Source organism: Poecilia reticulata, linkage group LG13 (assembly GCF_000633615.1).
Source record: "Poecilia reticulata strain Guanapo linkage group LG13, Guppy_female_1.0+MT, whole genome shotgun sequence".
Classification (NCBI taxonomy): domain Eukaryota; kingdom Metazoa; phylum Chordata; class Actinopteri; order Cyprinodontiformes; family Poeciliidae; genus Poecilia; species Poecilia reticulata.
The window spans coordinates 11876194-11902079 of NC_024343.1; the positions used below are offsets into that span (position 1 = coordinate 11876194).

General features: G+C 40.7%; 2 protein-coding genes across 4 annotated transcripts in view; one reads left to right on the top strand and one right to left on the bottom strand.

The window, feature by feature from the left end:
- Positions 1–965, bottom strand: part of bcl7bb (BAF chromatin remodeling complex subunit BCL7B b) — a 3871-nt gene extending 2906 nt beyond the window's left edge. The window contains exons 1-2 of the mRNA XM_008425431.2: positions 801–965; positions 258–333 (exon numbers count right to left, since the gene is read on the bottom strand). Of these exons, the coding sequence (XP_008423653.1) occupies positions 258–333; positions 801–913 (189 nt within the window). The 5' untranslated portion in view covers positions 914–965. The remainder of the gene's footprint in view (positions 1–257; positions 334–800) is intronic.
- A 3392-nt stretch (positions 966–4357) lies between these two features.
- Positions 4358–25886, top strand: part of hip1 (huntingtin interacting protein 1) — a 52897-nt gene continuing 31368 nt past the window's right edge. For 2 of the 3 annotated variants that reach the window (XM_008425433.2, XM_008425434.2), the window contains exon 1: positions 4358–4683. In XM_008425433.2, coding sequence (XP_008423655.1) covers positions 4552–4683 — 132 coding nt within the window. In that variant the 5' untranslated portion in view covers positions 4358–4551. Of the gene's footprint in view, positions 4684–16202; positions 16764–25886 lie in introns of those variants that run through there. The other variant, XM_008425435.2, reaches the window with a different exon arrangement.

The following is a 25886-nucleotide window of genomic DNA, read 5'->3' on the forward strand; positions in this document are numbered from 1 at the left end:
TATATATATAATTATTTCATACTCAAACTACAGTGGTATCTATCATTAGTAAAAATATAATCAGTGGTTTTCACCTTATCTTCTATGTATCACAATGTCATGCCTGTAGTTTATATGTGTGAGACACTGTTGCTATGTGGGATGCTATTACTTGCATCTAATGTGATCAGGAAAAGGATTGTGGATTGACTATATGTAGTGATGGCTTGCCATACCACAGTCGGAGCGGTAACTGCTTATGACGGAGGCCCACACACCTGCTTTGTCTCCGTTACTGGAACCCACTTGAAAATGCGTAAGGATGTGTCTCCAACTGTCACCCATTTCTTCTCCCTGTGGATCAGATTCATTTGAGTATCGTCAGATCAGGGCTCAGAACGCGCTTAGCTTTCGCATGATCTGCCCGACGGGTATCAGTCAGTGATCAAATATGCTGAGCGCGTTCTCTCTGTCCACGTCAAATATAGCTGAACTTAATGCGCTCATTGACAGTCTCGGATACAGGCTATAAATCGTGACCTTTTCGGTGGTGCTTACTGTTGGCGTTATTCAGAAACTAAAGGGCCAGTTCAATGGATTGAAACCCGCTGCATGTGAAGCTGCTGGAGCCATATTGACAGCTCTCAGCGGAAAAACTCAACAAGCCCCGCCCCTCCAGCCGACCAGAGGCGCTGATTGGCCCGAAGCCCTGTCAATCATCTAACTTTTCCGACTGAAGTTTGTTGAGCGACGCAGCAAGATAGCAGGCAGCGGTCCACTAAACATTCCCCTCCATATTGTCCTTTAGATAGCCCACATACCATTTGCGCACTTTCTCGATGGCTGCCAGAACCTTTTTAATGTCGTCTTTAGCCCGACTTCGGGTCTCAGCTCGGCCTGATCGTCCCGACATCTTGGTGCTGTTATGATTCATCTACAGATGCATCTGAAAACTTCAAGACCAAGCCCCAGTCTTCTGTAACATTGGTAATCTCGCGAGACTTAATTAAAAGACTTTCACTCTCTCTCCTTTTATGGCTTTTTCTTATCAGCTGTAATGAGAGGGCAAAGACATTTGTATGCTATTTATTCTCCAATTTTGTTTGCTTTATTTTGTTTTTTCTTCCCTGACTTCGTAAAGGGAAATACATCAAATAATACAATAGTAGTTCCCTAGCTAAAATCAAACATTCAGTTGTGTTGATATAACCGGGTTTCGTGTTACATATCTTATGTAGGGGACTTTCTTTTTTTCAGAATGTAATTTTAATTTAAAATAATGCTTGTTTTTTTTCAGTATGAGATGATTTTTTTTAAATGCATCACAATGAAAAATCTGATGAAAAACCTTGTGGATATTTCAGAACATGGTTACATAGTTTTCATAAATTTAAAGTCTGTGGTGTTGTATTCTAAAAAGATGACATTCACAGTTTATCTCTGTCAATCGGCTTGAGCTTGAGCTGTTTTGCAAAGATAAATGAACAATGATTTTAACAGAGGAGCTGAATACGAATATATGGTACTTTTAAAACGATTTGAAACTTATATCACTTCATAATTATGAGCTACCCTTTGTTTCTCTGTGACATAAGATTACAATAAAATGCAACAAAGTTGGTGTGACATGATAACATGTAAAACGGCTCCAAAGGTTTAAACATTTTTTATGGAGCATTGTCTGTGACGGACTGACAGCCTGTCCAGGTTGTATCCTGCCGTTTTTTTCCTAGTTTTCTAGCTGTTCAGTGTTTCAGTTCTTTTTGCACAACTTGCTGTTCTTCAACAAGCAGTTTCCTGACAAACATCGCCACTAGGCGCCTGATCCATGAATTGACCAATAAATATCCTGGTTCAATCAGAGCTGTCGCATTTTGACATCATAAGACCAAGGCAAGACCTAACAACTGACCGACAGTACCGCGTGATTGCGAGACTTCAAGCCGGATGCTATCAGGCAGAGTCGGCACTGAGCTTAGAGGTGGCAACAAACAGACTGGAAAAATCAGAAATAAATAGAATTGGACGTCCTTTGGCTACATTCTGAGACATTAGCATTGTTTCTTGTAGCATACCAACCACTGTTGTTGGCTTTTGTTCCAATACCTTGATTGAGATGAGGAAATCATCATCACATGCTTCTATTTCACTGCCCTACTTTTATAATATGTCACTGCAGCATGAGCTTTTTCAAAAATTTTCCATAAATTTCACAAGGTTTCTGTGAGTAGTGTACCTCCTGCTCTTGTACTTTAAACGTATGGAGCAATTAAACTGTCTCCTTTGATAATATAATAATAATTTAAAAAAACTCACGTTATTGTAGTTTGTGATTATGACCAGCAGAGGACAGCATTCAGTCACGCAAACCAACCAAGCTTTTGTTTGTTGTAAATTGGTGACTCAGAGCAAAGGCCGACACAAATTACTTGGTGGTACTTCCTGTCATGCTACAAAAACTAACATTTTGTGACAGTGACCAGCTTACAGAAAGTCTGCCCGAGGTGGCTTTAGCATATCTTTTTCTTGATTTTTGTTTTATTGTCAAATATGCTTTTAATAATATTTTTGTAGAGTGAGCAAATGTTTAAACCAAAGGTCAGATACGTTTTCACAGTAAAAATGCAACCTCCCAACTATATGACACTCTGTGTCATAGTACTTAACGTTTATTACCTTGGTAAACAAAATTTAATGGCTGGGTAGTATTTTTTTTTAAACTCCTTTTTTTAAACGCCTCCTTGCAGTGTGTTTTGTCCGGGCTGTGGCTGGAGTTAATGAGTGTCTATACATGTCTCCGCCAGTGTGGGCGGATCCTGCTGGGGCTGCAGCCAGTGGCTGGAAACTCTGGGAGGAGTCAGTGACCGTTGCCAGAGAAAATATCCAAATAACGGCAAGGCTAGTCCTCATGTTGCTGAAAGCTGTCAGGGCACCTTCAGTGTTGGCCTGCTGGTTCCTGTGAGGATTCTGTGAATAAAAGCCCATATTTAAGTATGAAAACAGGACTCCTCCATACAGTAATATACCAAGAATCACATTCATGTTAAACTGCTGAAGTCAAAATGATCACAATTGATAACAGACACGAAAATGTAAAAAAAAAAAAAAAATGTTTTATTGAGTTAAAATACAGCAGAGTACAAGAAATGTATTTCACAGCTTATGAACTTGCAATGTGTCTAGCTCAGGGGTGGGCAATACTGGTCTTCGAGAGCCAGTGTCCTGCAACTTTTAAACGTCTCCCTGGTCCAACACACTTGAATCCAACAGCTGAATCATCTCCTGAGTGCAGTCAGGTTCTCCAGAGTGCTGCTAACGACCTCATTATTTGACTCAGGTGTGTTGAAGTAGAGACTCACCTAAAAGTTGCAGGAGCCCTCGAGGCCTGGAGTTGCCCACCCCTGGTCTAGCTACATTTAGTGCATTTCTTTTGATTTTAGTAAGAATGTGAATTTGCGTTTGAAAGCTTCAAAAACATGAAAGTCAGTCCAGGTTATAAGAGGTGCGAGCAGGGGAAAAAAATTACGAAAAATAATTAATATATGAATAATATAAAGCCATTTAACAAAATCTCAATTGAAATGTTTAACAGAATTTTTGTCATTATTTAAAAGCCCACTTTATTTAGGCAGATACTGACTACACATTTTCATCTCCTGTACTGTAAAGTGTCTTTGAAAAGTAATCGCACCTCTTCAATTTTTTCCCTTTTTACATTACCACAAACCTCAGTAGTTTTAATGTTATTTCATATTATGGACACAACTTAAAGTTGTGCATATGTGTGAAGTAATAGAAATAGACACTTTCTTTTTGCTTTTGTAAGTCATTCAGCTGTATTCATGCTGCTTTAACAATTGTTTTAAAATGTGATTTGATTTATCAAACCACCTAGTGGTGTCAAACTCCAGTCCTTAAGGGCCGCCGTCCTGCAATTTTTAGATGTGCCACAGGTACAAAACACTGGAATGAAATGGCTTAATTACCTCCTTACTTGTGTAGATCAGTTCTCCAGAGCCCTGTTAATAACCTAATTATTCTACTCAGGTGTGGTGCAGCAGAGACACATCTAAAAGTTGCAGGACACCGGCCCTGGAGGACTGGAGTTGACACCCTAAGTAAGACTGAGGCTTGTTTATATCACTGTCAGCATTAAAAAAAAAAAGCCGTCATTGACAAAAAAAATACAAAACACAATTTCCTGCCATATTTATTTTTCAAATATTCATTTGTATATTTAGAGCTTATCACATTTAAACTTTATATTTCATTCCATCGTGTTTTGGCTTGCGTGAGCTCTTATTTTGAAACGTAAAAAAACAGGAAGTGGTGTCCTGTTGTAAGCCCGGTCGCTTTCTTCGGTGCGGGTCTCGCTGCTGCTGCTGCTGTCATTGACTAGAAGGCAGAAAGTGCTCCAGTGAAAACGGGACGGGGAGTCCTCCACAGCAGCATGGACGGCTGCCCGCCATAGTTCCTACTGCTCGGGTTGTACTTCCCACAGCCTTGACCGTTTAGTCGGCGGAGAGTTTTGTCTTATTTTTCTGGTTTCCAACCCGTGTGAGCGTGTTTTTCATGTTGCAACCCGCAATGGACCGAGTGAAAAGCTCCATGCAGCAAGTCCCCAACGCTATCCCCAAAGTGATCCGTCGGACTGGAGGGGCCAACAGCCTGGAGCTGGAGAGGGAAAACTTTGAGAGAGGGCAGGTAGGAAGAAACTCAGAGACGGGAATCTGCTGTGGGGCTGAATGAACGCGTGGGAAGCATGGATGGATGGATGGATGGATGGAGGAGGTCCCATCTGGGACCCGCTTTATTTGTGCCGTTTCTGGGAGGAGGAGGATTAATAATAACAGTCATGTCGCGCTGTCTGTCAGCTCAGTTAATAAACCTGGCTGAGATGGTGAAAAGAGAAATTACTCCCACTCATGTTCAGTCAGTTCACCCCACTGTGTTTGAATCCTCATTGTTTTTCTCGCGTGTGTGTGTGTGTGTGTGTGTGTGTGAAAGCAGACACAAATGGATGCACTGTACAACAAAAGAGCTGTTGAAATGTGGGTCAATGGCCTTTTGAATTCAGATAACGGTGCGTTGGAGCTTATCTGGTGTGTTTGTTAGGGAACAGGAAGGAGCTGGAGCACCATGAAGCTGGATCATGTACGTCAATTATGGAAGAAGCGCTGATGTCCATGCTACACGGAGAACAGAGCATCTGTATTGCTTAAAGCGAATCAGACACTCCATTTGATCTTATGAGATCTACTTTGCATGACCTGCTCTCCCAGTTAGCAGTGGATGCTGTGAAACCATTCAGAGTGGTGTGTTTTGGATCTTATTCCTGCTGCGTAACCCAACTGTGATTCTCCATCAGGATCTTCTGCCAGAGAGCAGAAGATTCTGGTTCTGAAGCGGCAAAGTAGCGCAGGGCCATCGCAGAACCACCACCCTGCTAGGCAGTCGGTTTAACGTTATTGTTTTGAAATAACCAGATCTAACAAGATGCATGCATCCTACACAGCTGCACTTCTGTCTCATCAGATAATGTTTACTATGAAAAACTCCAATGGAGGCCTTTTTTTTTTTTTTACCCAGTCTTTGTTATTGTTGAATGATGAACTCTGATCTTAAACGGTAGCAAGTGAGACCTGCTGTGATTTAGACTTTTTTTTTTGTTTGTTTCTCCTGTGACCTCTGGGTGAATCATTGATGCACTCTTGGGAGTATTTTTGGCAAGACTTGCTTCTGAGAAGATTCACTGCTGTTTCATGTAAGGGTGGGTGATTTTGACTCAAAATGGTGTCTATTATGAAAAATATGATCAAATTCATGATGCCGCAATCTTTGACAAAAGATTGTTAGACTGTATGAATCCATACAATCGGAGCACAACAAACTATTCTTGAAATGATACTTTATATCAGATAGACTACTTGATTAATGCAGTTACATGAAGCGGTGTACTTGCACCACTTTTCAGCACAGAATACTTAACTTTATGCTTATTTTTCAAATTGATTTATATTTATATTCTTTGTTTTTTGGTTTGCGAACATCCTTGTTGGTGTTTACCATTATTAAAATAAATCCCAATTCTTTTCATAGTACCAATTTTTAATTGTGTATATCTAATTCTGTTTTTTCATAATGAATGGCTGTCCCTGTGGTTTGCTCAAGACCCAAAAGCCTGAGAAGTTTCCAACTCTTTCCTTACTGATGGATGTCACTGACCTCATTTCTCATCTGATCTCTTCAGATCGGAGTTTTTACCTTTTTATAAAAAAATTTCTTTGGCCTCCTTCATGTTGTCAGACATGCTCTGTTTAAGTGATTTCTTGAAGTATATCAGTAATCATGAATTTGGCTCAGGTTTCTAAAAAAAGAAGTGGGTAGCAAAAATATATTCATGATTTAACAAGGATGACAATTACTTTTTCAGAGCCTTCTGTCTGCACGAGGCCTCCCTTCCTCTCTTCAGACCAGGCACATTAGTTGGGGAGAAAGTAGGTCAGATGAATCCATGTAGCCAAACTGCAACAACAGTGCTGCAACATGCTTCTCCTACCCAGTCCCGTCAGCGCTTCCTGAATGTGCTTCAGCAGGTTTTTATTTTGGCAACTGCAGATCTGCGATTGCAATCAATTTACAATGTCAGCCCTTTCCTAGCGCTCAGTCTTTCGTCCCTGCACCTGAGGGGATGGAAGCGGCTTGGATTAGAGGAGAGGAGAAGGAGCAGGGTTGGCTTTAAGTGTCCTGAGTCAAACTTGTGTCAGTAGGTCACATGCCAAGCTCCTGAGATCACACCATGTGGACGTGTGATGAGCTCATCAACTTTTATGTAGCAGGTTAGAAAGACAATGGCAACACAACTTAATCAGATCTCTTGTTGGTAATTTCTCACAATTTATTGGCTTTTATTTTATTATTTGACTAATATAATCTCAGTTTTCTCTTCTCGGTCATTAAAAATTAAAATGTGTTTTCTCTCGTGTCTCCCGTAAAGAAGCAGTTTTTGTCCTTATTCATTCTTGTGGTTAATGTCTACCTGAGGGTTTGCAGCGGTGCTAGGAGGTGGAGGAATCAATGGATCCGCTGTCTACTCCACCGTGGATCAGTGAGAGATAATCTCATGTGATCTGTTGTGCTCCAAAGCTGCCTAAATCTGCTGGGTCGCAGGCTTTCACCTACAATATACAGCGCCTTTTATAGGGATCCATATCCTTCAAGTGTTGGACATATTTTCACATTACAACCTTCAACCTAATGTATTGCAATTTTGTGTTTTAGAGCAATAGAAAGGGTATTTTTAAAATTCGGTCTTCGATTTGACACCCAAAAATGAAATCGGTTGAGCCAGTTGTCTTCAGAAGTCGACCAATCCCAACATAAGTCCATATGTTCTGTGAAGTTTGCTTGAAAATTGGTGAACAAACTACATCATCACGACCAAGAAACACGGCAAACGGGTCAGGGATGAGGTTGTGGAGATATTTAAAGCAGAGATGAGTTAGAAATTAATATGCCAAGTTTGAATATGTCACAGAGCACTGCTCAATCTACGATCTGCAAAGAAAAACGAACTGCAAACCTGAAAAACTACTGCGTCCACCTATCTTCCATCTGGGATTTCTCCCATTGAGCTGGATTTCTACGGTTGGGTTTTAACTGAGCCAATCAACAAACGGAAGGGGGAGTTGAGCGATGTTTTTAGAATTGTAGTGTGCCTACAAAGAGATATAGTTTGGCATTGGCAGCAGAGTAAGTGAATGAAGCCATTCAGTCTGTGTTGTTCACACTTCCAAATATTGAGCAATTACAATTGTAGCAAGATGAATGTTTAAGACGGTTTATTTGCTGACCATGATGTCATGGCCTTACTCCCCGCTGGGTTGTTTACAGGGAACACAACTATCAGTAAGCTTCATAGAGCCGGTACATTACAGCCAAATGTTAGCAATTGGGTAAAATCGGATCCAGTCGTTTAAAACTAACAAAGTCCACCTCTCTAGCAAGTAATCGTTTCTCAATAACCGGAGCAAAGCGTAGAACCAGGGGCTGTTTTCTACCATGCTAACTTGCACCTAAACCGACTCCCACACCAGTAATTACTCAGAGAAGCGTATGCTAACTCTGATGAAGACAATACTTGTGAAAGGGAGAGAATTAAAAGGCTATACCTCCTTTTTTCTTCAACTTATTTTCTTCTTAATGTTGTTATGGCCATGTAGCAAAAATGTGAAGTGGGTGTGAATCCCTTTAAGGAGCACTGTGAGAAAATTGCCAAACTTTGTTGTGGCTTTTCCTATCCTCACCTGTTTTATGAAGGAATGCTATGACTCCCTTATCTGTTTATAGTACTCATGTTTTGGTCTATTAAGAGAAAACACACTAAATCAAACACTGATTATCTTTTAAATCTTTTGCCACATAACATCCATTCTGGGAACTACACGCCTATCTCTCAGGAGAGTTGGGTAAACAACCGTGGGGTGTTTGAAATCCTCTTTGTCATAGAGTCCATGCCGGGTTATAAAAAGCTTAAACCAGGAAAGCCAGATAGCACTCACTTGCTTTTAATGATGGGTTTAGCCCCGTAATAGCAGCTGCCTCTCTAATTTAAGAGTTTAGAAGGTATTTAATGTTTAATGTCACTGCATGTTTTGGTTTTTGCTTCAGATTTTATTCCCCCTTGAGAAGCACAAATAACAAGCTAGTTTTGTACGCCGCTGGTTTTTTATTTTACAGCCTTTATCTCTCTGCTCCAGAACGTGAGGGCTGCCAGCTTCCAGACTGGCTGGGTAGGCGGTAATCTCTGGAATGATATGGACCATAATTAGTGCTTCTGGGAAAACTTCTGGGGCACCATTTGGGCTATGGAGCGTGAGCCGCTGAGCGACACCATATTGTATGTTACATAATTAAGGCTTTAAATTTAGACAGTCTGACTTTTTCTTCCCATGTTGGCTGGCCATACTCAGGGCAACACTGCCTGTTTTAGAATCAAGTGTGTTTGTGTACGGCCACGTCTCCGATCTCATTACACCGCCAATAATCAGGTTGATTTACAAATGTTTTAAGCCAAAAAAGAGGAAATTCAGCCAAGTTCTGTTGGCTGAATTTCAGCAGAACTTGGCTGTTCTGTTGAAACAGCCAAGTTCAGCTGCTAGATGTTCGGTCATCTAGCAGCTATGTTATCCATGGAAGGAGCATTTCCACAAGATCCAGACACGATCTGCACTCAGACTGCTGTTTTTTTTTTTTTTAAATCATCCTGTCCGCTCTACCTCAACCCCCATCCAAATCCCTCATTGTCTCGAATCCTCTTCGCCGCCTCCTCCACATCCTGCAATTCACAACGCCGGGAGGCAATGGAGGAATTTCCGCATACACAAGGTGCGGGCTCGGTTAAACGTGTGGGGACCTGAAAAGCGAGGCCTCCAGAAGCACTGAGGCAGCACAAACGGCAGGTGGTTGGTTTGTTGCCTCCCGGTGCTGGCTGTGTGTGAAATGATGAAGCTGGACATGAGTGACGGGGTTGTAAGCGGAACACAGTGCACCGATGAATCCCTGGAGGCTCAAACAATGGCTTTGATTAACAAATTATTTTTGGGCTCCTCTTTTTTTTTTGTTTTGTTTTTTTAACTGCCCCGTAAAGCGGAAAAGGAGCGAGACGGTGATGGAGTGTGGACTCATTGTCTGCAGGTCATAAGTTAGACTGAAACCTTCTTCTTGTGTGTTATCATGTGATATGCAAATCGTCTGGCTTCAATTCAAGTGGTCTCGTAGTAAACGGAGACTAAATAAATTTGTTTTGCATAGACTCTGCTACACATGTTAGGATTTGTTAAACATTAGCTTGTGAATTGCTAAAGTTTAGATTGTTGTGTAGTCTGCAGCACCTAATATTGAAAATGAAAGCCTGTTTATGACCTAAATGATGGCAAAGGTCGTCTGAAAATGTGTAGCTTGCCAATTCATGGAGCTGGTTTGATAGAGCGTATTTCTTTTCAGTCTTATAAACATGCCACAAGTTATTATGCTGAGGAATTTTGCTTAATATTCCATCAGTAATGAAGCATCAACTTGGGTATCCTCACACATGTTCATCCACATCATTATGTAGGCACTGAGTCCTTTCTACCAATTATTTACACGCAGCAAAATCTAACGGAATGGGAGGGAGAAAGTTAATTCATTGAAAATATTTTTGTAAACTCGGAACCTTCCAGCCACATGCCTGTCCAGTTTTAATCCACTTGCAACCAGCCTACCAGCTATCCAACTCTAACAAACCATTAATTGCATCTAACCAACCATCTAATTTTAACCCTTCAATTAACTATCTAATTCAAGAAACTAACTTGGCTCTATATCCAACCACCTATTGATCAGTCTAATTCTAATCAACAAATACCCAGTTCAAACCCACTAACCATCTAATTATAAGAAACCAAACATTGGATGGATCCAATTAAACAACCATCCCAATTTCACCAACCATGTAAATCCACGAAACCAACCAATCATCCATATCCAACCAATCACTTGCATGCCAATCTGATTCTCGCTAATCAACCAATTCCATCAGACCAAGCAACCATCCAGAACTGGAGCTTGCCATTTTGGTGACTTGGTACATGCATCTATATTTGGTGGAGGAAAATTACAGTTTAAGATGACGGATTCCAAGGAGGTTTAAATGAGGAAATGTATAAATGTAACAATGAAGCATTTAATACAGAACTGGAACTCGTCATAGACTGTTCTTGGGACGCTGATCTCAAACTGCAGTCCTCTAGTGCCAGAGTCCTGAAACTTTTAGATGTGTTCCTTCTCATACACACTTGCATTAAATGGTGAAGTTGCCTCTCGCATGCAGTCGAGCATTACAGAGCTTTGCTGACAAGCTAATATTGGAGCCAGGTGTGCTGAAGCAGAGACAATTCAAAGTTGCAAGAAACCAGGCCTTGAGGAACACGGTTTGAGACCACTGTCTTAAAATAAGACTTGCTGTTTTTACATGCCGTACTTGTTTGATGAAACCCCCTTACAAAAAAATAAAACAATTTGATTTTACACAGGCAACTGACCCACACAATTATGACAGGTATTGTTTTCTTGAGGAAGATTAATGTGGAGATTATTAAAATCAGAAAATCCTCAATCTGTAAAACATTTTTTTTTTCATTAAATTATTTTTAGATTAACTGAAAGACACTGATCAGAGTGAATCATTCTTGAGGCAGGCCTGCAGCAGTGCAACTATGAAGTGTCAAAGACTAAACTTGAGGGAGGAAAGGGCGTATGAGGCGAGTGACGCATGAAGGAAGCGTAAACATCATCCCGCTCTCATTTTTCTGTTTTCAACCCCGACTCTTCAAGTACAACACAAGTGTGTGCTTGAGATTGAAGCACAGAACGGGCAATTTGGGAGGTGGGGCCGGAGACTGGGGAGATCTTTTTTTTTTCTTCTGGAATCTCATCTATCCAATTCCAGCCTGATGGGTATTTTTCGTGAACCTACATAAAAGAACCACAGACAACGCATATGAATTTTATGGCCGAACTTTTGCAAAGGAAGAAGACTCGGCAAACTTCTCCTCCGAGTCGTTCACAGAGCGTTCTGCCCTCTCTCTGCTAGAGCAGGCCTTTTATTTGGAAAAACAAGTCAGAAAAGATGAACTATAAAAACAGATGGCAAGCTCTATCTAACACACAGGTCATCAAGCTCTTTCCCTTGAGAGCGATTTCTTCCAAGGGTGGAGGGAACAATCAGTTCTCAGGAACACAGATATTCTACACAGCAATCAAAAAGTTTTAGCACAGCACCTCACTACTGATTAACATTAGACTGAATATGAGCTAAAGTAATAATAAAAATAATAAAAAATTTCTCTAACGCAGCCCACCAACCAACTTTCTAATTCCAAGAAACCAGCCTATTCCATACCAGGCCAACCAATCAATTCCAAGAATTTCTCCATCCTTCTCTCCTTTCATCCGATCTCTATCCAGTTCCAACCAACATGTAAATAGTCAAGGTTATACAATGTAGTTTTAGTGTAAAAATCTGTTCTAGTTACCATGTTGTATGTGTACAGTGTTTCCCCGATTGCATTATAAGCCTGGCGGGCCACCAGGCTTTACTTGTATCCCCACCAGACTAAGCATCAAGTCTTTTTAAAATGTTGACATTTTTTAAGACTTTATAGTTTGTCTTCAGGTTGTGTTACAGGATATCAAGTGATATTTTCAAATTTCGTGTCGAATTTTAACTTTTTTTTTTTTAAGTTAAAAACATGACAAGCCCTGGATGAATGACAGTCCTAACACCCAACCACCAGGCTTAGCAAGTTGTCTTGGGTAAAAACTTGTATATGTATAATATAACTGAGCAATGAAATGTAAGAAATGTAAACAATTGACATGTTTGAAAACATTGTGAGAGATTGGCCTAAACTTTGCTCCAGGTGGGTAAACTCTTTTAAGGAGTGTTTGAGATTGAGGAGCCAGACTGAGACGGAGTGGGACAGCTGCATGTGAGAAATGCACAGCAGTTGGTGAAGGGCCCACGCCGTACCAGGAAGTGAAGAGACTCGGCAGAAAATAGTTGGCATTGTTTGGAGGCGGTCTGCTGAGAGGCCTGAAGCATAATGTGTAGCAGTCCTGGCGGCCTAATGAGAAGCATATTGATCATGGTGGCTGGCCTGGCCTCAGCTGGTCAGCTGTTGTTTGGCGATTTTACAGGAGAGATTGGCAAGGTTTTTAAAAATGGATCCCGGTGACTTGTTGATCGGATTTAAGCTGCCTCAGCATCTTCTGTCTTTTTATCCCAGACCCAGTGAGGTCAGATGCCAACCCAAAGTTATGTGCGTGGTGCTTTTTAGATTGATGCAATTAAGCTAGATTTAGCTATGTTCCTGCTTACATCAGGATGTTTCTCTTGTGTTTTCCCCCATCGGTTTTAAAATGGCAACAAAATGGTAAACTCCCGAATTGCTTTTGCATTGGATTTTGCAGGTGGAAATATAATACATTTTTCAGTTTTTTTTATTATGATCTTTGTTATATATGGATGTTAATAGTAAACACAACCATATTCCTGCAAGACTGGTTCTGCGTGTAAAAATGCAGAATTAAAAAAATTATACACAGACAACACAATACAAATGCAAACATGTAATGGTAGAAAACTGTTAACTTGCAAAATGAAAGTAAATGTACTGTTAAAATGTTATATATATATATTTTTTTTTTTAGAACTTGTTTTGGTGTAGTTTTAATATCGATACCAACTTCAGGTGATTCTGATTTCTTTTTTTTACTATAACGACATACGAACAGCATTTAAAATCTTTTTTTTCCAAAATCTTTATCAGACGTAGAGAAAAAGTCATACTGTATACAAAAGAGGAGTTGCTGTAAAAAGTATAAAATAAAAAAAGACTGAGTTAAAAACTTTTACTCTGTTGGAATATTATCTGTATGCTAATCATTAGCATGACTAGCCTGCCTAGCATTATTTAAACAGCTGTCTTGCTGTAATTGAAGGCTGTAGTTCTTTACCTTGATTCTGAAATTTCCAAACGTAGCCAAGATTTCAAAGTCCAGAATGCTTTGGTAAACAGATAAAAGGGCTGCAATATCCTCAACCTTCCTGTTATCTGTTAAAGGTCTTGCTCTATCTCACTTTCGTTTTCTTGCCTGATTGAACCAAAGCCATGTCTTGGCATGTTGTGGAAAATACCGTTTTAAGCAGTGTCCTAAACCTCTGTGCTACTTTTGAGTTTATTTTTTAAAACGTCACTGAAACTGAAAATGGCTAAACAAAAATTTTGACAGCAAAAGGTTTTGCCAGCACAACCTGGTATTGGTTAAAGTGAATTCCTTAATCAGAAATGGATCAGACTTTTCCCCCAGAGTTGCTCTTGCTGTTTACTTCCATGTTTACTTCTATAAGTGAGAAGAGAAAACATGGAACAGGTGGTCACAAATGTTGGAGACATGGTTGAGTCACATTGCCTGATGTTTGGTCAGACTAAAGAAAGGGGTGGCTCTCATCAAAGTGTTCATGTTTCACAGTATAGACTTTTTCATTTCAAAAATGTTGTGTCACAAAAACGGCATCAACTCAACTATGAAATTGGAAATGTACAAACGGACATTTGGCATGCAACATCTTTAAAAAAAACAAGACTGATCTTGTTCTTCATTAATGACAGTTTGGCTCAGTCCGCCTCTCTACAATGTAACCGCTTGACATTGTTGCCTCTTGAAGAGGTGGGTGAGAGGTTTTCTCTCCACAAATCCTCCAGTATGTTGCAGATATGGTTGCCCTGTAGATAACGCTGGCAATTGACAATATTTTATGTAGAACAGTTTTATGCTCTGTTATCAGTTGAGCTTTTTTTTTTTTTTTTTTTTACGCTCGTAAACCAAGCCTTAAAGTCGTTTTTGCATGCACTGCTGCCGTTCGTTAAAGATTTAAGTGTGTAGTTTTTTTTCTGCCAATGTGCACTGATGTGCAGAAATCTGATGAGTTGGAGCAGTGTGCCACAGTGACTGCATTTAAAAAAAAAATCTTGCAAGTTGATGAATGATCCAGAATTTAGTTGATGGTTTTCACTATATCAGAATAATGTCTAAAATTAAAGTAAAAATAAGTAATCTGATGGCATGATGCTGATGCAACTCAAAGATACAATTAAGGATGTTTCTGTTTTAGAACTATAAGCTTTACTCTGGTTATAGTGAATATTGTGGAGCAGAATTTGTTCTCTTCCCCATCCCCTCCCCATTTTTTTAATAAGCTGTGATTCTCTCTGTATGTAAAGCTCTTTGATATTCTGGGGTTGTGACAGAAGTGGGATAACATCTGTCACAACCTCCAGACTCAGAATAGTACTGCAATTCATGGTCTCAAAATTGAAACCATCTCAGTTTGACCAGATGGGGGCGTCACTTACCCAGAATCGCCTCCATAAGGTAAATTAAGCATTACCCTCATTCTTTTGTTTTCATCTTTTTGAGTTACTTTTTGTCACCGGATAACACCATGAGTGGGAAAATTATTTTATCAAAGTGTTGCTATGAAGATCATTTACTAAAGTTGGTTATTCCAAAAATATAGTTTATAAACTCCAAGTATGGTTTCTATATGCTGCTGACAAAAATAATGCTCACTGACATCATCTTTAAATAATTATCTTTAAGAAAAACTCAGTCAAAAAAAAAAGGTAAGTAGTTGTATTTCCCCGTATGTTTAGCCTGTACTATGTTGATTCAACCTGTGACTGCTGAGAACAGAGCTGGTCTACACAAACAGAGCATCCTTACCTTTGACTTCAGGAAATAAATGGTTAACAATAGGACTGCAAAATATTACCACATTGGACTCTAGCATTATTTCTTTCAGTGATCTCTATGACCTTTAGCAGCTTTGTTACTGTAGTCTGTCAGATGTGAGCATCTGCTGCAGTAAAACTTCATCTAACTGGCTGAATGTTGTAGTGACACTGAAGTATTGCAAACGGCAACATCATCAATCGATGCTTGGACAGAAGGAATGATTAAAATAAAAGCAAAGTTTTGGAAATATTTTCCATCTTTTGTGATTTCTTTTCCTAAAAAGAAAGTGAGGAAAAAAATCAATCAAATTTGGATTTGGCATCATAAAATCTGAGACTTTATTTTTAAGTTACATCGCTCAGCCCTACTTGGAAGTCAATATTATTGCTCCATGAGATGACGCTGCTGCAGGCAGCCTCAGCAAACAAACGGCACTGCAAAATAAAAGCTCCCTTATCAAAATAAAAGCATTTTCAGTTTTGCCTGAAAAATTATAATCTGATGCATGTTTGAATGCAGAAGTCTTGTTGCCTGGCCCAAACGTCTAGTGAGCTTGATGGACTTTGGTTAAGATTCGAATCAGGGGTCTTTTTTATTTAGAAGCTGAGAATATAATATATTTTTATTTTGTCTAGATAAACATTAAAAACTATTGTAGTAGATGCATGGTGTGTGAATACACAGAATGCATGGAGAAGTTTTTTTTTTTTCTGGAAAAGCTCAATTTTTTAAAATTTTTAAAGTGGAAGAGAATCCTGCTATTTTTGTGTCTTGAGTTAGATTTGATTATGTAAGATTACTCGGGGTTCACTTCCTGAACTCTTAACTCCACCCAATCCTCCCCTTTGCTAGCCGGACCCCCTCGGTGGTCCCCGGACCCCATCTTGGGAACCCTCGGGGACTGAGCCATCCCACTCCGCAGGCTCCATGCTACTATTGTCTTACCAGGGAGCGGGCTATTTGCAAAATAAAGGCAGCCTCCTGTCTCTGAGTTGGCCGCTATGAGGGGCGATACCCGGTGAGTCGCTGCCGGGTTTTACTGTGAGGCTGAGCGGCTAGCATCAGCGACACTCCTCCGCTGCTTTCCCCGGCGCACAGCCTCTGCTTCTCGGCGGTCGGATGCTGGAAGTCCTCGCCGATCAGGGAGCGCGTCGGGCCCGGAGTGAGAGGAGAGAGGGGACGCGGAAGAGAAAGGGGTGGGAGGGAGCACAGGATACAGGGACATTAAAAAAAAAAAAAAACCCAAATCAGGACACATGTTGAGCTAACGGGCCGCTCCACCTCCCTCTTCTCCTCCCAAATGCATTTCTTGCCTCAGTCGCTTTCCCGTTGCTAATTACTCCGGATTTTAAAAAGAAAAAGGGAAGCCAGCGGGTCTCCTCTTCGGCTTTAAAGATCCTGGCTCGTCGCTTGGACGGACTACCATGGATCTGAGCAAAATGGTAAGTTCTCAGTGAACAGACTATATTTAAAGGGAAATAGCCTTGTGATGAAAATGTTTTTTTTTTTTCTTTTTTTTTTAAGCGGAGGTTGAGGGGGTGGTATCCAGGAAATAAGTCCTGCTGCACACATGTAGGATCAGGGCTGGCAGCATGTAAGAGTTATGGCTCTCTGCAAGCAGGGACTTGTTGTCTGCTGATTTTGTAGCTGGTCGTGGGAAGTTTGGGTGTTTGTTGTGTAGGAGAAACGCGTGAGCTGGTCCTCATAGGGTTCATATGAAAACGTGGGAGTGTTTACTTTAATCATGGTGGGGGGACTTGAATCACAAGCTTCTTATTACTGGGTGTAGAAGCTTTAAATCTGAACATCTGGACCTTTAAATGTGCAGCCTTACACAGCAGAAATTAAGATTGCTGTTGTGTTGGAAGGAGAAAACGCCTAATAGCTTATTTTAGGTGCAATCTGATAACTACTGAATTTTTAAAGGTAACTCAAATTGGTGTATATATAAAAATCTTTTTTTTGGGTCCATATTTAGGCAAGCTGAGAGTTCTGGATAATTAAGAAAAGTATTCACATTCCTTTATGATTTATTTATTGGGGATTTGTCATACACCCATACAGAGCAAGATGTAATGGGCGAAAAGAAGGTAAATGAAAGCTGGGTTTTCAAATTGTTTTCAACAAATAAAAATCTGAACAGTGTGGCATACATTTGAATTCAGCTCCTCCTGAGTCACTAGGTTGTAGAGCTGCCTTTTGCAGCAATGCAGCAATTATATTTGCCATCTTTGAATGTCTAGACTGACTTTAATGCCAGTTCTTCTTTTGTAAAATAAACCAACTTCAAAACTTGCCATAATTTCTTAATAGGTTGTAGTTCTGGACTTTGACTAGGTCATGCTAACTCGTACGCTTATGCAAACCATTGCAGTTCTGGCAGTAGCTTTAGGTTATTTTACGCGTTTGTCTCGTGGGATTATCTGTCCTCATCTCAATCTACCGTCCCATCTCTGATCAACTCATACTCTGATGAAAATCATTCCCATAGAATATTGCTGCCACAATTGTTTGATTTGTAAGGGGATGGTGTGTTCAGGGTCATATGTAGTGATGATCTTTGATTTTACGTAATTTCTGTCATGTAGGCCCCAAAAAACTCGATTTTGACCCAATCAGACCCGAGCACCTGCTTCTGCCTGCTGGAAATTGAAAACTAGACCCTTAATGTTCTGGTTTCAACAATCACTTTTTCTCTGACCATTCTCTCTCTTACACATGACTATGTAGTCCTGTCATTAGTAGTAGGCCTGTGCTGTGTATCTTTGCAGCTTCCACTGAGTTGCCAAGGACCTCTTGGCTGCTTCTTTGCAACATTCTCTTAGTTTAGTTTAGGTAGGAACGTAGGTTTACTGTTGTGCCATACATCTTTCCATTTTCAGACAGCGGAGCTCATGTTGTAGCATAACCCTGCTTTTAACATCTCTACAACGTTATCCCCGACATGTCTGCTCTCATCCTTGGCCTTCATGATTCTGTCTGTTCACAGAAAAACTGGATTCCTATGGAGATTAAATCACAAAACAGGTGGAGTCTAATTAGGCAACTTCAAAGGGAATTGTTTCCAGGGGATTTCATTAAGGGGTTTCAGAGTACAGGGGGACAAAAGTGGCTGGAAAGTGACGTGTTGAATTGGCATTGGATGCAGGTGCTGAAGTGTCTCAGAGACTGGCTCCCAGAGTGCACAGTTGGAGCAGGTGTATGTAAGCCCTAGGCAACAAGACGGGTCTTTCACTGCGCAACATGGATGGATGGGTTCACTTTTAGCCCTTGTGTGGATGTGAGGAGGGGAGGGGAGGGGTGGAGCAAAGCCACCCACCTGTAGTTCTGTAATCCCTAACCGGGAGTCACACAGAAAAGGTTTTAAAGTAAACGGCATACATAAATGAAGTTGTACTCGAGGAGGAAAAACTGATTTTCCTTGGCTGCGAGATGAAACTAAGCTGCCCACATAAAGCGGCCGGGGCATGGAGCCCAGACATGACGTAGGTGTAAAGATGCAGCGTCTCGCTGAGTCGATCTTCATTCAGATACAGTCGGCCTGTTGGCTTCAGATAAACTTCTCTCTATCAGTGAAAAACAGTTCAGGATTGCGAGTATCAGTGCTGCCAAGGCTGTCCTGTGAGGTTTACTGCATTGTTGTTTTTTTTTTTTTTTCTGCCCCTTTTTTGGCTGTTTTTGGCATGTAGTGAGATGCAGTGGTATGAAAGCAAAGTTCAGCCAAATTTCAAATTCCTGGAAAACTTACATTCCCTTGTAGGTTGTTGCATGTAGCTTGTTAAATCAGTCCAGCAAGGGTTTTTAAATATGCTCAAGTTATATTGAAAAGACGTTTTAGGTACTGATGGATTGACGCAAATCATGTCAATGTTCAGGAAAGCTTCATTGGAACCTGCAAGGTGCAGAGCATCAGCAGTTTTTTACAGAGGTAGATGATGTCTTAACTTTCATGATATTTTGAAGATCCTTCAGCCTGGAGGTTTTAATTCCGTTTTAAAATGTCGAACACTCGTGATCCTTACCAAGAGCTTTAAAAGAAAACATGAATCTAGATTGTCTAAGCACCTTCTAACATTGTTAAAATTATATGTCACCAAGGTGACCTATAATGCTTCCTTGAACAGATTAGATTAGGTTTGTACAAAACGTATTGCTTACATTTTTTGCACAAAATCATTCTTGGATAGTGAGACTTTAGTCTGCTGACTGTCTGAATGAGCTGTTTTAGGGCCTCTTTGCATTTGAAATCCAACTGAGCTGCTACTCGCTCCATCCCTCAACTCAACATTTATACTTGCACATAAAAATGGCTGCAAACAGATGTGGAATTATACAGCCATGCGTTTTTGAAAAGCAGAAGTGGAGCTTGCTGCACAAGACTGTAGAGAGTGGTTTCTGGATGGTAGATCAGCTACAAAACACTTGTCTTTTAATTCCAGTAGCCATTGTATATCATGCAGCAGTAAAACCACCTAACCAGAGATGTGCTGATCAGGTTTTTTCCTGCCGATACCGATCACCCATGAGGGCCGATCACCGAAACCGATCACATAATTATGTTTTTTATCATAAACACTACCGGTTACATTATGTGAAAAAAGGAACCATGAATTCACCTTAATTTAGACAAAAACTTGTTTTTAATAACTTTTTCCAAGAAGAAAACTAAACAAAACGGGCATTGTGCAAATTGTACTGCTATCGGTAATACTATCTTTAACAGACTGAAAACRTATGAAGGCTCTGAAGAGGCTAAATAATGCAAAGAGCCAAAATAAAACCTCTCAACATTGCCAAAAATTTTAAGCATGTATAAAACTTAACATTCAAAGGCAAATACAGGATCCATTACAATAAACAATCCAGAGTTACTGAGTGAAAACTTCCTGATAGCATGGCGGCTAGCTGATTACTGCTAGTTCTGATTGGCTGTTTCTGACTGAGCGGAGTAATTATGCAGAGCAGGGAGGCGATTGATTTTTTTTTTTTCAGAGATTTGTCTCATGTTAGGACAGCAAAAGTTTTCATATGTGTATAAAAAAAATGTTTTTTAAGTTAGACTGCAGTTTTATGCAGAGGTTAGGTGTGAGAGTCACTACCAGGTGGAGCAGAAGCGGCGCTCCGTCTGTGAAATATTACTACCTGTAGCGYKTRGCAGKGGTTCAACAGCGAGAGCAGAACCAGCGTCTTACATCGCAGCTCGAAGACTTAAATAATTTTGCGGGTTATTTGTTTAGCTTTCTGACCGTCATGCTAATCCGGGTGAGTGTTTGTAGCTGTGCACTGCTTTACTTGCTATTTGATCCTCCATGTCATTTTTACAGCTGTGAGCCTCGATGTAGCTAAACTCCGTCAAGTATGGCATTGTTTTTATGTCGTATTAGCTTCGTTGTGTTGATGCATTTTGACGTGCTTCAATTTTCCGCCGCAACATGCAAACTTCCCCATTCACTCAGTGCGTTATAGTTCCACATCGCTTAGGATTTGTTGCTGCGCGTTTGCGCAGTGTGAAGGAAAGAGGAGACCAGCTGCACAGGCAGCCTGCGAAATGAGATGCAGGTGATCGATATCGGCAAMAAGAGCCAATGATCGCCGATCATGCACTTTTTCACATAAATTGGCCGATTATGATCAGTGACCGATCAATCGGCACACCTCTACACCTAACCAAATGTGCTGAAGCTCAGCTCTGGTTGCTAGGTGACGGGTTACTAGCTAAGGGCACAGTTCCCATCAATTGGTTTTTTTAAACGGCTCATTTTCCAGACACCAAAAAACATGAACTTATTGCCAAAAAATGTCTACATGTTTTTTTTTTTTTTCTTTTATAGAAGCAGTTGAGACCCAAATGGAAGTATAGAAGTATAAAAACGGACAAAAAGTAAATTTTGCATAATGTATTCCCTTTAATACTAGTTATAATGTGTTGCTCTGACTGAATAATTTCTAATTAACATCGAAACTGAGGTTTTATTGTTTCGATGGAACCCACTCTCACACACATCGAACTGCCAAACGAGATGTTTTATCAACACTGGTGCAGTGGGTGGAGTTACCTGCTCCTGTGGGTATGATTTACATGTATGACCTTGTTTTGAACCCCGCAGTGGAAACACACAGGAAATGGTTATGATGAATAACGTTTTCAGTGAATAAGACACGGAGGAAATGTTTCAGGTTTCAATGTTAAAATGAGAAGACCTTGTTGTATCTATGTTAGACTCTTACGTTGACGCAAGAAAAGAAGTACTTAGTTGTCTTTTGAAGACTGTACGTTGGACTGGTGGTCCAAATTGACATTGTGCCCTCTGCGAGTTGTGTTCATGATTAAACATCAAGTTAAAAACAATTGAAATATTCTCCAGCCTACTTGCTGACACACCTGGCAGAGTCAGAGCCACACAAGCAGCAATACTGCTCTAAAAATAAATCATGATCATACAGCGGAAGTTGGCAAAATTCAGTAGTGCAGCTGTACTATCATGCTACTGTATTGGGACACAGTAACTGTACTCAGTCACATTCTCAAATGTATATGTATGTCCACTAATGCTCTCATGGAATTGAACAGAAAAAGCAGCAGTCTGTCATACATTACTGTGATTGGGGTTAAAAACAGAATTGATCTTAAAAATAAGTCATAATCTTTTTGTCACATGTTTTTTGTTTTCGCAGAGAATATTGAAAATTACAATATTTGCTAATTCCAGGACTGAATCTGTGATGGGTTTGATTAAATTTTTCAAATGTATTCTTAAATGGTGACTCTGTGCAAGTATGTCACCTAATCACGTTGAGGCACAATGATGGATGTCATCGGAAGTGAAGGACAGGAGTATTGAACATACAGCCATGGTTCCACATGTAAAGTCAAGCTGGTTCATCTCTCTGCATCCTAAATCCATTTTTACAGTGAAATTAACTAAGTAAAAGAGATGTTAGTCTTTTTTATGACAAGCTTTACAGAACTTAACATGCACATACTTTGTTTTGACGTCCGTTATGGCGGCGCGGGTTACTTTCTGAAGAACGTGATGTCGCGTGCAAAGAGCCAGTTGTTCTCGCAAATTAAATATGGTGTAATACTCATGAGCTGGATGGTTTTCTGGATCCAGAAAAGAAACATTCACTGATTTAAATCAGAAATTGGTTTAACTGTGGATCCATATAAGGAAAAAAGTTTTTCCAGGTACCAGGAAAAGTCCTTAAGATGCATCCAAACATTTATGACAAACTGAGCTGGCAGTCTGATAAGCAGATTTACTTGCCCTTATAACAGGAAATTGTTTTCTTTAATAGCTGCCAGCCCAATCCACAAGCTTTTATCTGACTCTGCAGGAGAACATGGACTCAAACACACACAGAAAACCCTGTGATTTGTTTTCTTGGCAGTCTGGAACTCGTCTGCTGAGGAGATCGTCACAGATGTCTCCTTTAGGACATTTCTTCATGTCTCCCCGGTCCTGCAGGAAGTGAAACTCTGTAGCTACACAACTTCAGTCTCCTTCACACTGTCCTGCAGAGAGCTGTCCTGTTAGAAACGGCATGTGAACTGCCACAGGGAGGGGGAATGAGAGCCCGACCTTTAACATATGGGTGTGTGCCTTTGACCAGCTGCGGCCCTCCACCTCTGCCCCCAGCAACAGCAGCCAGGTGCACCAAACAGCCTTGAGCTTTCAAGCTTTTCCTAATAGGCTCTTGGGAGACGTCATCATCCCACTGGGCTTATCTAGACCGCAGAACGCTGTTATTAATGGAGCGGAGGATGCTCGATGGATTCACTGGGAAGAAAGCAACTCATGTTGACAGACTCCGAAACGTTTGCAGCTGAATATCTTTAGAGTGACTGATGGTTTTTTTCACATCCTGAAATCATGGCAAACTTGGTCTGTCTGTGTGAACGTGCGAGTACACTGGGAAAATGACTATGTAGGAAGAATATTTTGAGTGCCTTGATTAGCTCACCGGGCAAGATTTTAAGATTTGTCTGTCAGTTTTCCAAATCTGAGAAACCACACACGACAATAAGAAAAAAAAAAAATCTTGGTTATAACATGTTTAGCTGTACATTGTGTGATGTCGAACCACAGGGCAGGAGCAACACACCACATCCAAACAAGCCGATTTCACTCACCAACGTTCAGATGTCTGACTGTAAAATCTCGCAAAACCTCACGAGGCCAAACGTGAGTTCAGACAAACGTGGCCAACTGGGAAGAAGTAATGGCAATAGTTTGTAAGCTGTATTTGACGGAGGCAAAAGTAAAGCGAGATCACTATACACACACAGCAGGAATATCTCTTTAAGATCATTTTAAGAGCGATCCTGGTTGTCGGAAGGGAGAAAACGGGACACAAATCTGCATAATAATCTCGCCATGTTAACTAAGCATAACGTTAATCACAGTTGATGTATCATCATGGTTTTAAACAATGGTATCACAATCACGTGGTTTTCTTGCATCTTGAACCACTTGTCATTAATAACCAAGATGCCTGTACCATCTTGGTTAAAACTATATTCAGACCCAAGACACTTTTATTCATTTATGTTGCTGTGTCTGACTTCAGGCCGGCTACAGTGTGCCGTATCCTGTTTTGACGAGAAGTCTGTGTTTGTGTGCTGGGTTTTACTTTGTGGAGATTATTTTTGGCTGCGAGTGTGATCAACAGTGTCGGCATTGCTGGTATGTTTTCGCTGAAATGAATGCGCATTTGTGGGCAGTGGGATCTCCTTTTAGGCCAGCGGTTCTCAGACTTTTGAAGCAGGCCATGCCCTCCTCCTTGGAGCAATAAAATAAACGGCAGCAGTAAACAGCATAAGATCAATCGCAGGTTTCGGGAAGGAATTTTTGGCTCTGGGACTGCCAAGTTCAGCTCTCAGGAGCCAGTGTCTTGCATGTGTTGGACGTACCCCTGGTTCAACAATCCTGGATCAAATGAATGGTTCCTTTTGAAGCCTCTGCAGAACCTGATGACGCAGCGAGGAGCAGCTGGTAAACGCCTAAAACATGCAGGGTACGTGGCTCTTGAAGACTGGAGACGGCCACCCCGATTTTGAACCGTGCACAGAGTGTGGTGTACAGTCAGAAGTTCAGACATATTTTCTTATGTTAATTATTTCACTACAGTTAAGGTTCTATATTGACTAGGAACGGGCTAGATACCAGATTAAAGGTTTTAAAAGGGGAATATTTAAGAGCTAGTGCTTCTTAAAGAGACAGAGGCCCAATTTCAAGCCATCAAATTATAAAGTCAAATTTCTTATCTATTCATATATACAACTTTTTTCTAACTATATGTTATGCATTTTACAGGCACATAGTGCCTATAAAATGCATAACATTGCCCCTTGAAAAGTTAGTGTTAAGTCAGTTTTATGTCTGAGTTTTCTTCTTCTGTACAAATACTGTTGCAGTACTGCCCCTCCCAAACCTGTTGCTACACACAGCTGGTTTGAAAGAAACTTGTGTACTTTTCCCTTTCTTTAAAAAAAAAATCAGCTTTTTAAAAAAAATAAAATCTTGAAAACCACAGACGGTCGAGGTGGTGATGTTGAAACCAATCACTTTTACGAAGGTGGCTCCGTTTTAAAGCTACGTTTGGCAGGTTACGAGTGGAAGAGATTGACGTGAAATGTGACGAGGTGATGGGGTTCGGTTTCAGCTGCTGCCTGTCAGGCTTGACCGAGCAAACGCTTCAGCAGAATGTGGGTTGGGAGGGGGGCTAGGAGGGGCAGGGGTGATTTTTCTGCAGGCAGGAAATGGGCAGTGCAGGGTGTGCCAAGACAGGAAGCCTGACTGAGTGCTTGTACCCTCCTTCCACCCCCACCTTCAGCACCTCCACCCCTCTGGGACTTCGCCACAGTGACCATGCCTCAGCATTACAGTGCTGCTGCATTCAAACATTGCCTCATGTTTCCTGCTTTCCTTCCTCCCAACCTCCCTTTACTAGTCACTTGTCACCCTGCAGAGTGCAGCAGCTGGTCAGCGTGCGCTGAGAGCTTTTCCCTTGGCTGTGCAGCACCTGAAGGAGAAACTGGATTTTACAGAAGTTCCCACCTATTCCTGCACCCTGCTGGGTTTGGTTGTTTTACAAAATCATCAGTAAGAATGGAGCACAGCTGCAAGATGGCAACGTAGGATTTCCGCATTACTGTTGAATATTTTGATGGTGATCATGATTAACCCTCATGTTCCTCTCTTCCCCCCTCTCTGAACAAATTCCTGTAAGCTTTAAAAAAATAAAACGCATCTTGCTTTGGTTTCAAGAGGAAAGAAAGTCCCTTTATCTGGACAAATATACTGCATGGCACTTGAAATATTGTGAATGTTGCATCCTAGCAGTTGTCCTTGATCATAGTATTGAAGTACCTGCAAGGATCACGTGGGGTTAAATCCATAAAATGCTTCACATATTCATTTAGTCTCAGTTCTCTGTGTGATGGAGGGAGTACAGAGGACTGTCTGACCCTACAAATCCAGATTTCTCAGAAGAGCACTTCAATCAGATGAAGCATGTTAGAGCTGCACTAGACAAAAAAAACCTTCAAATCACAATTTCAT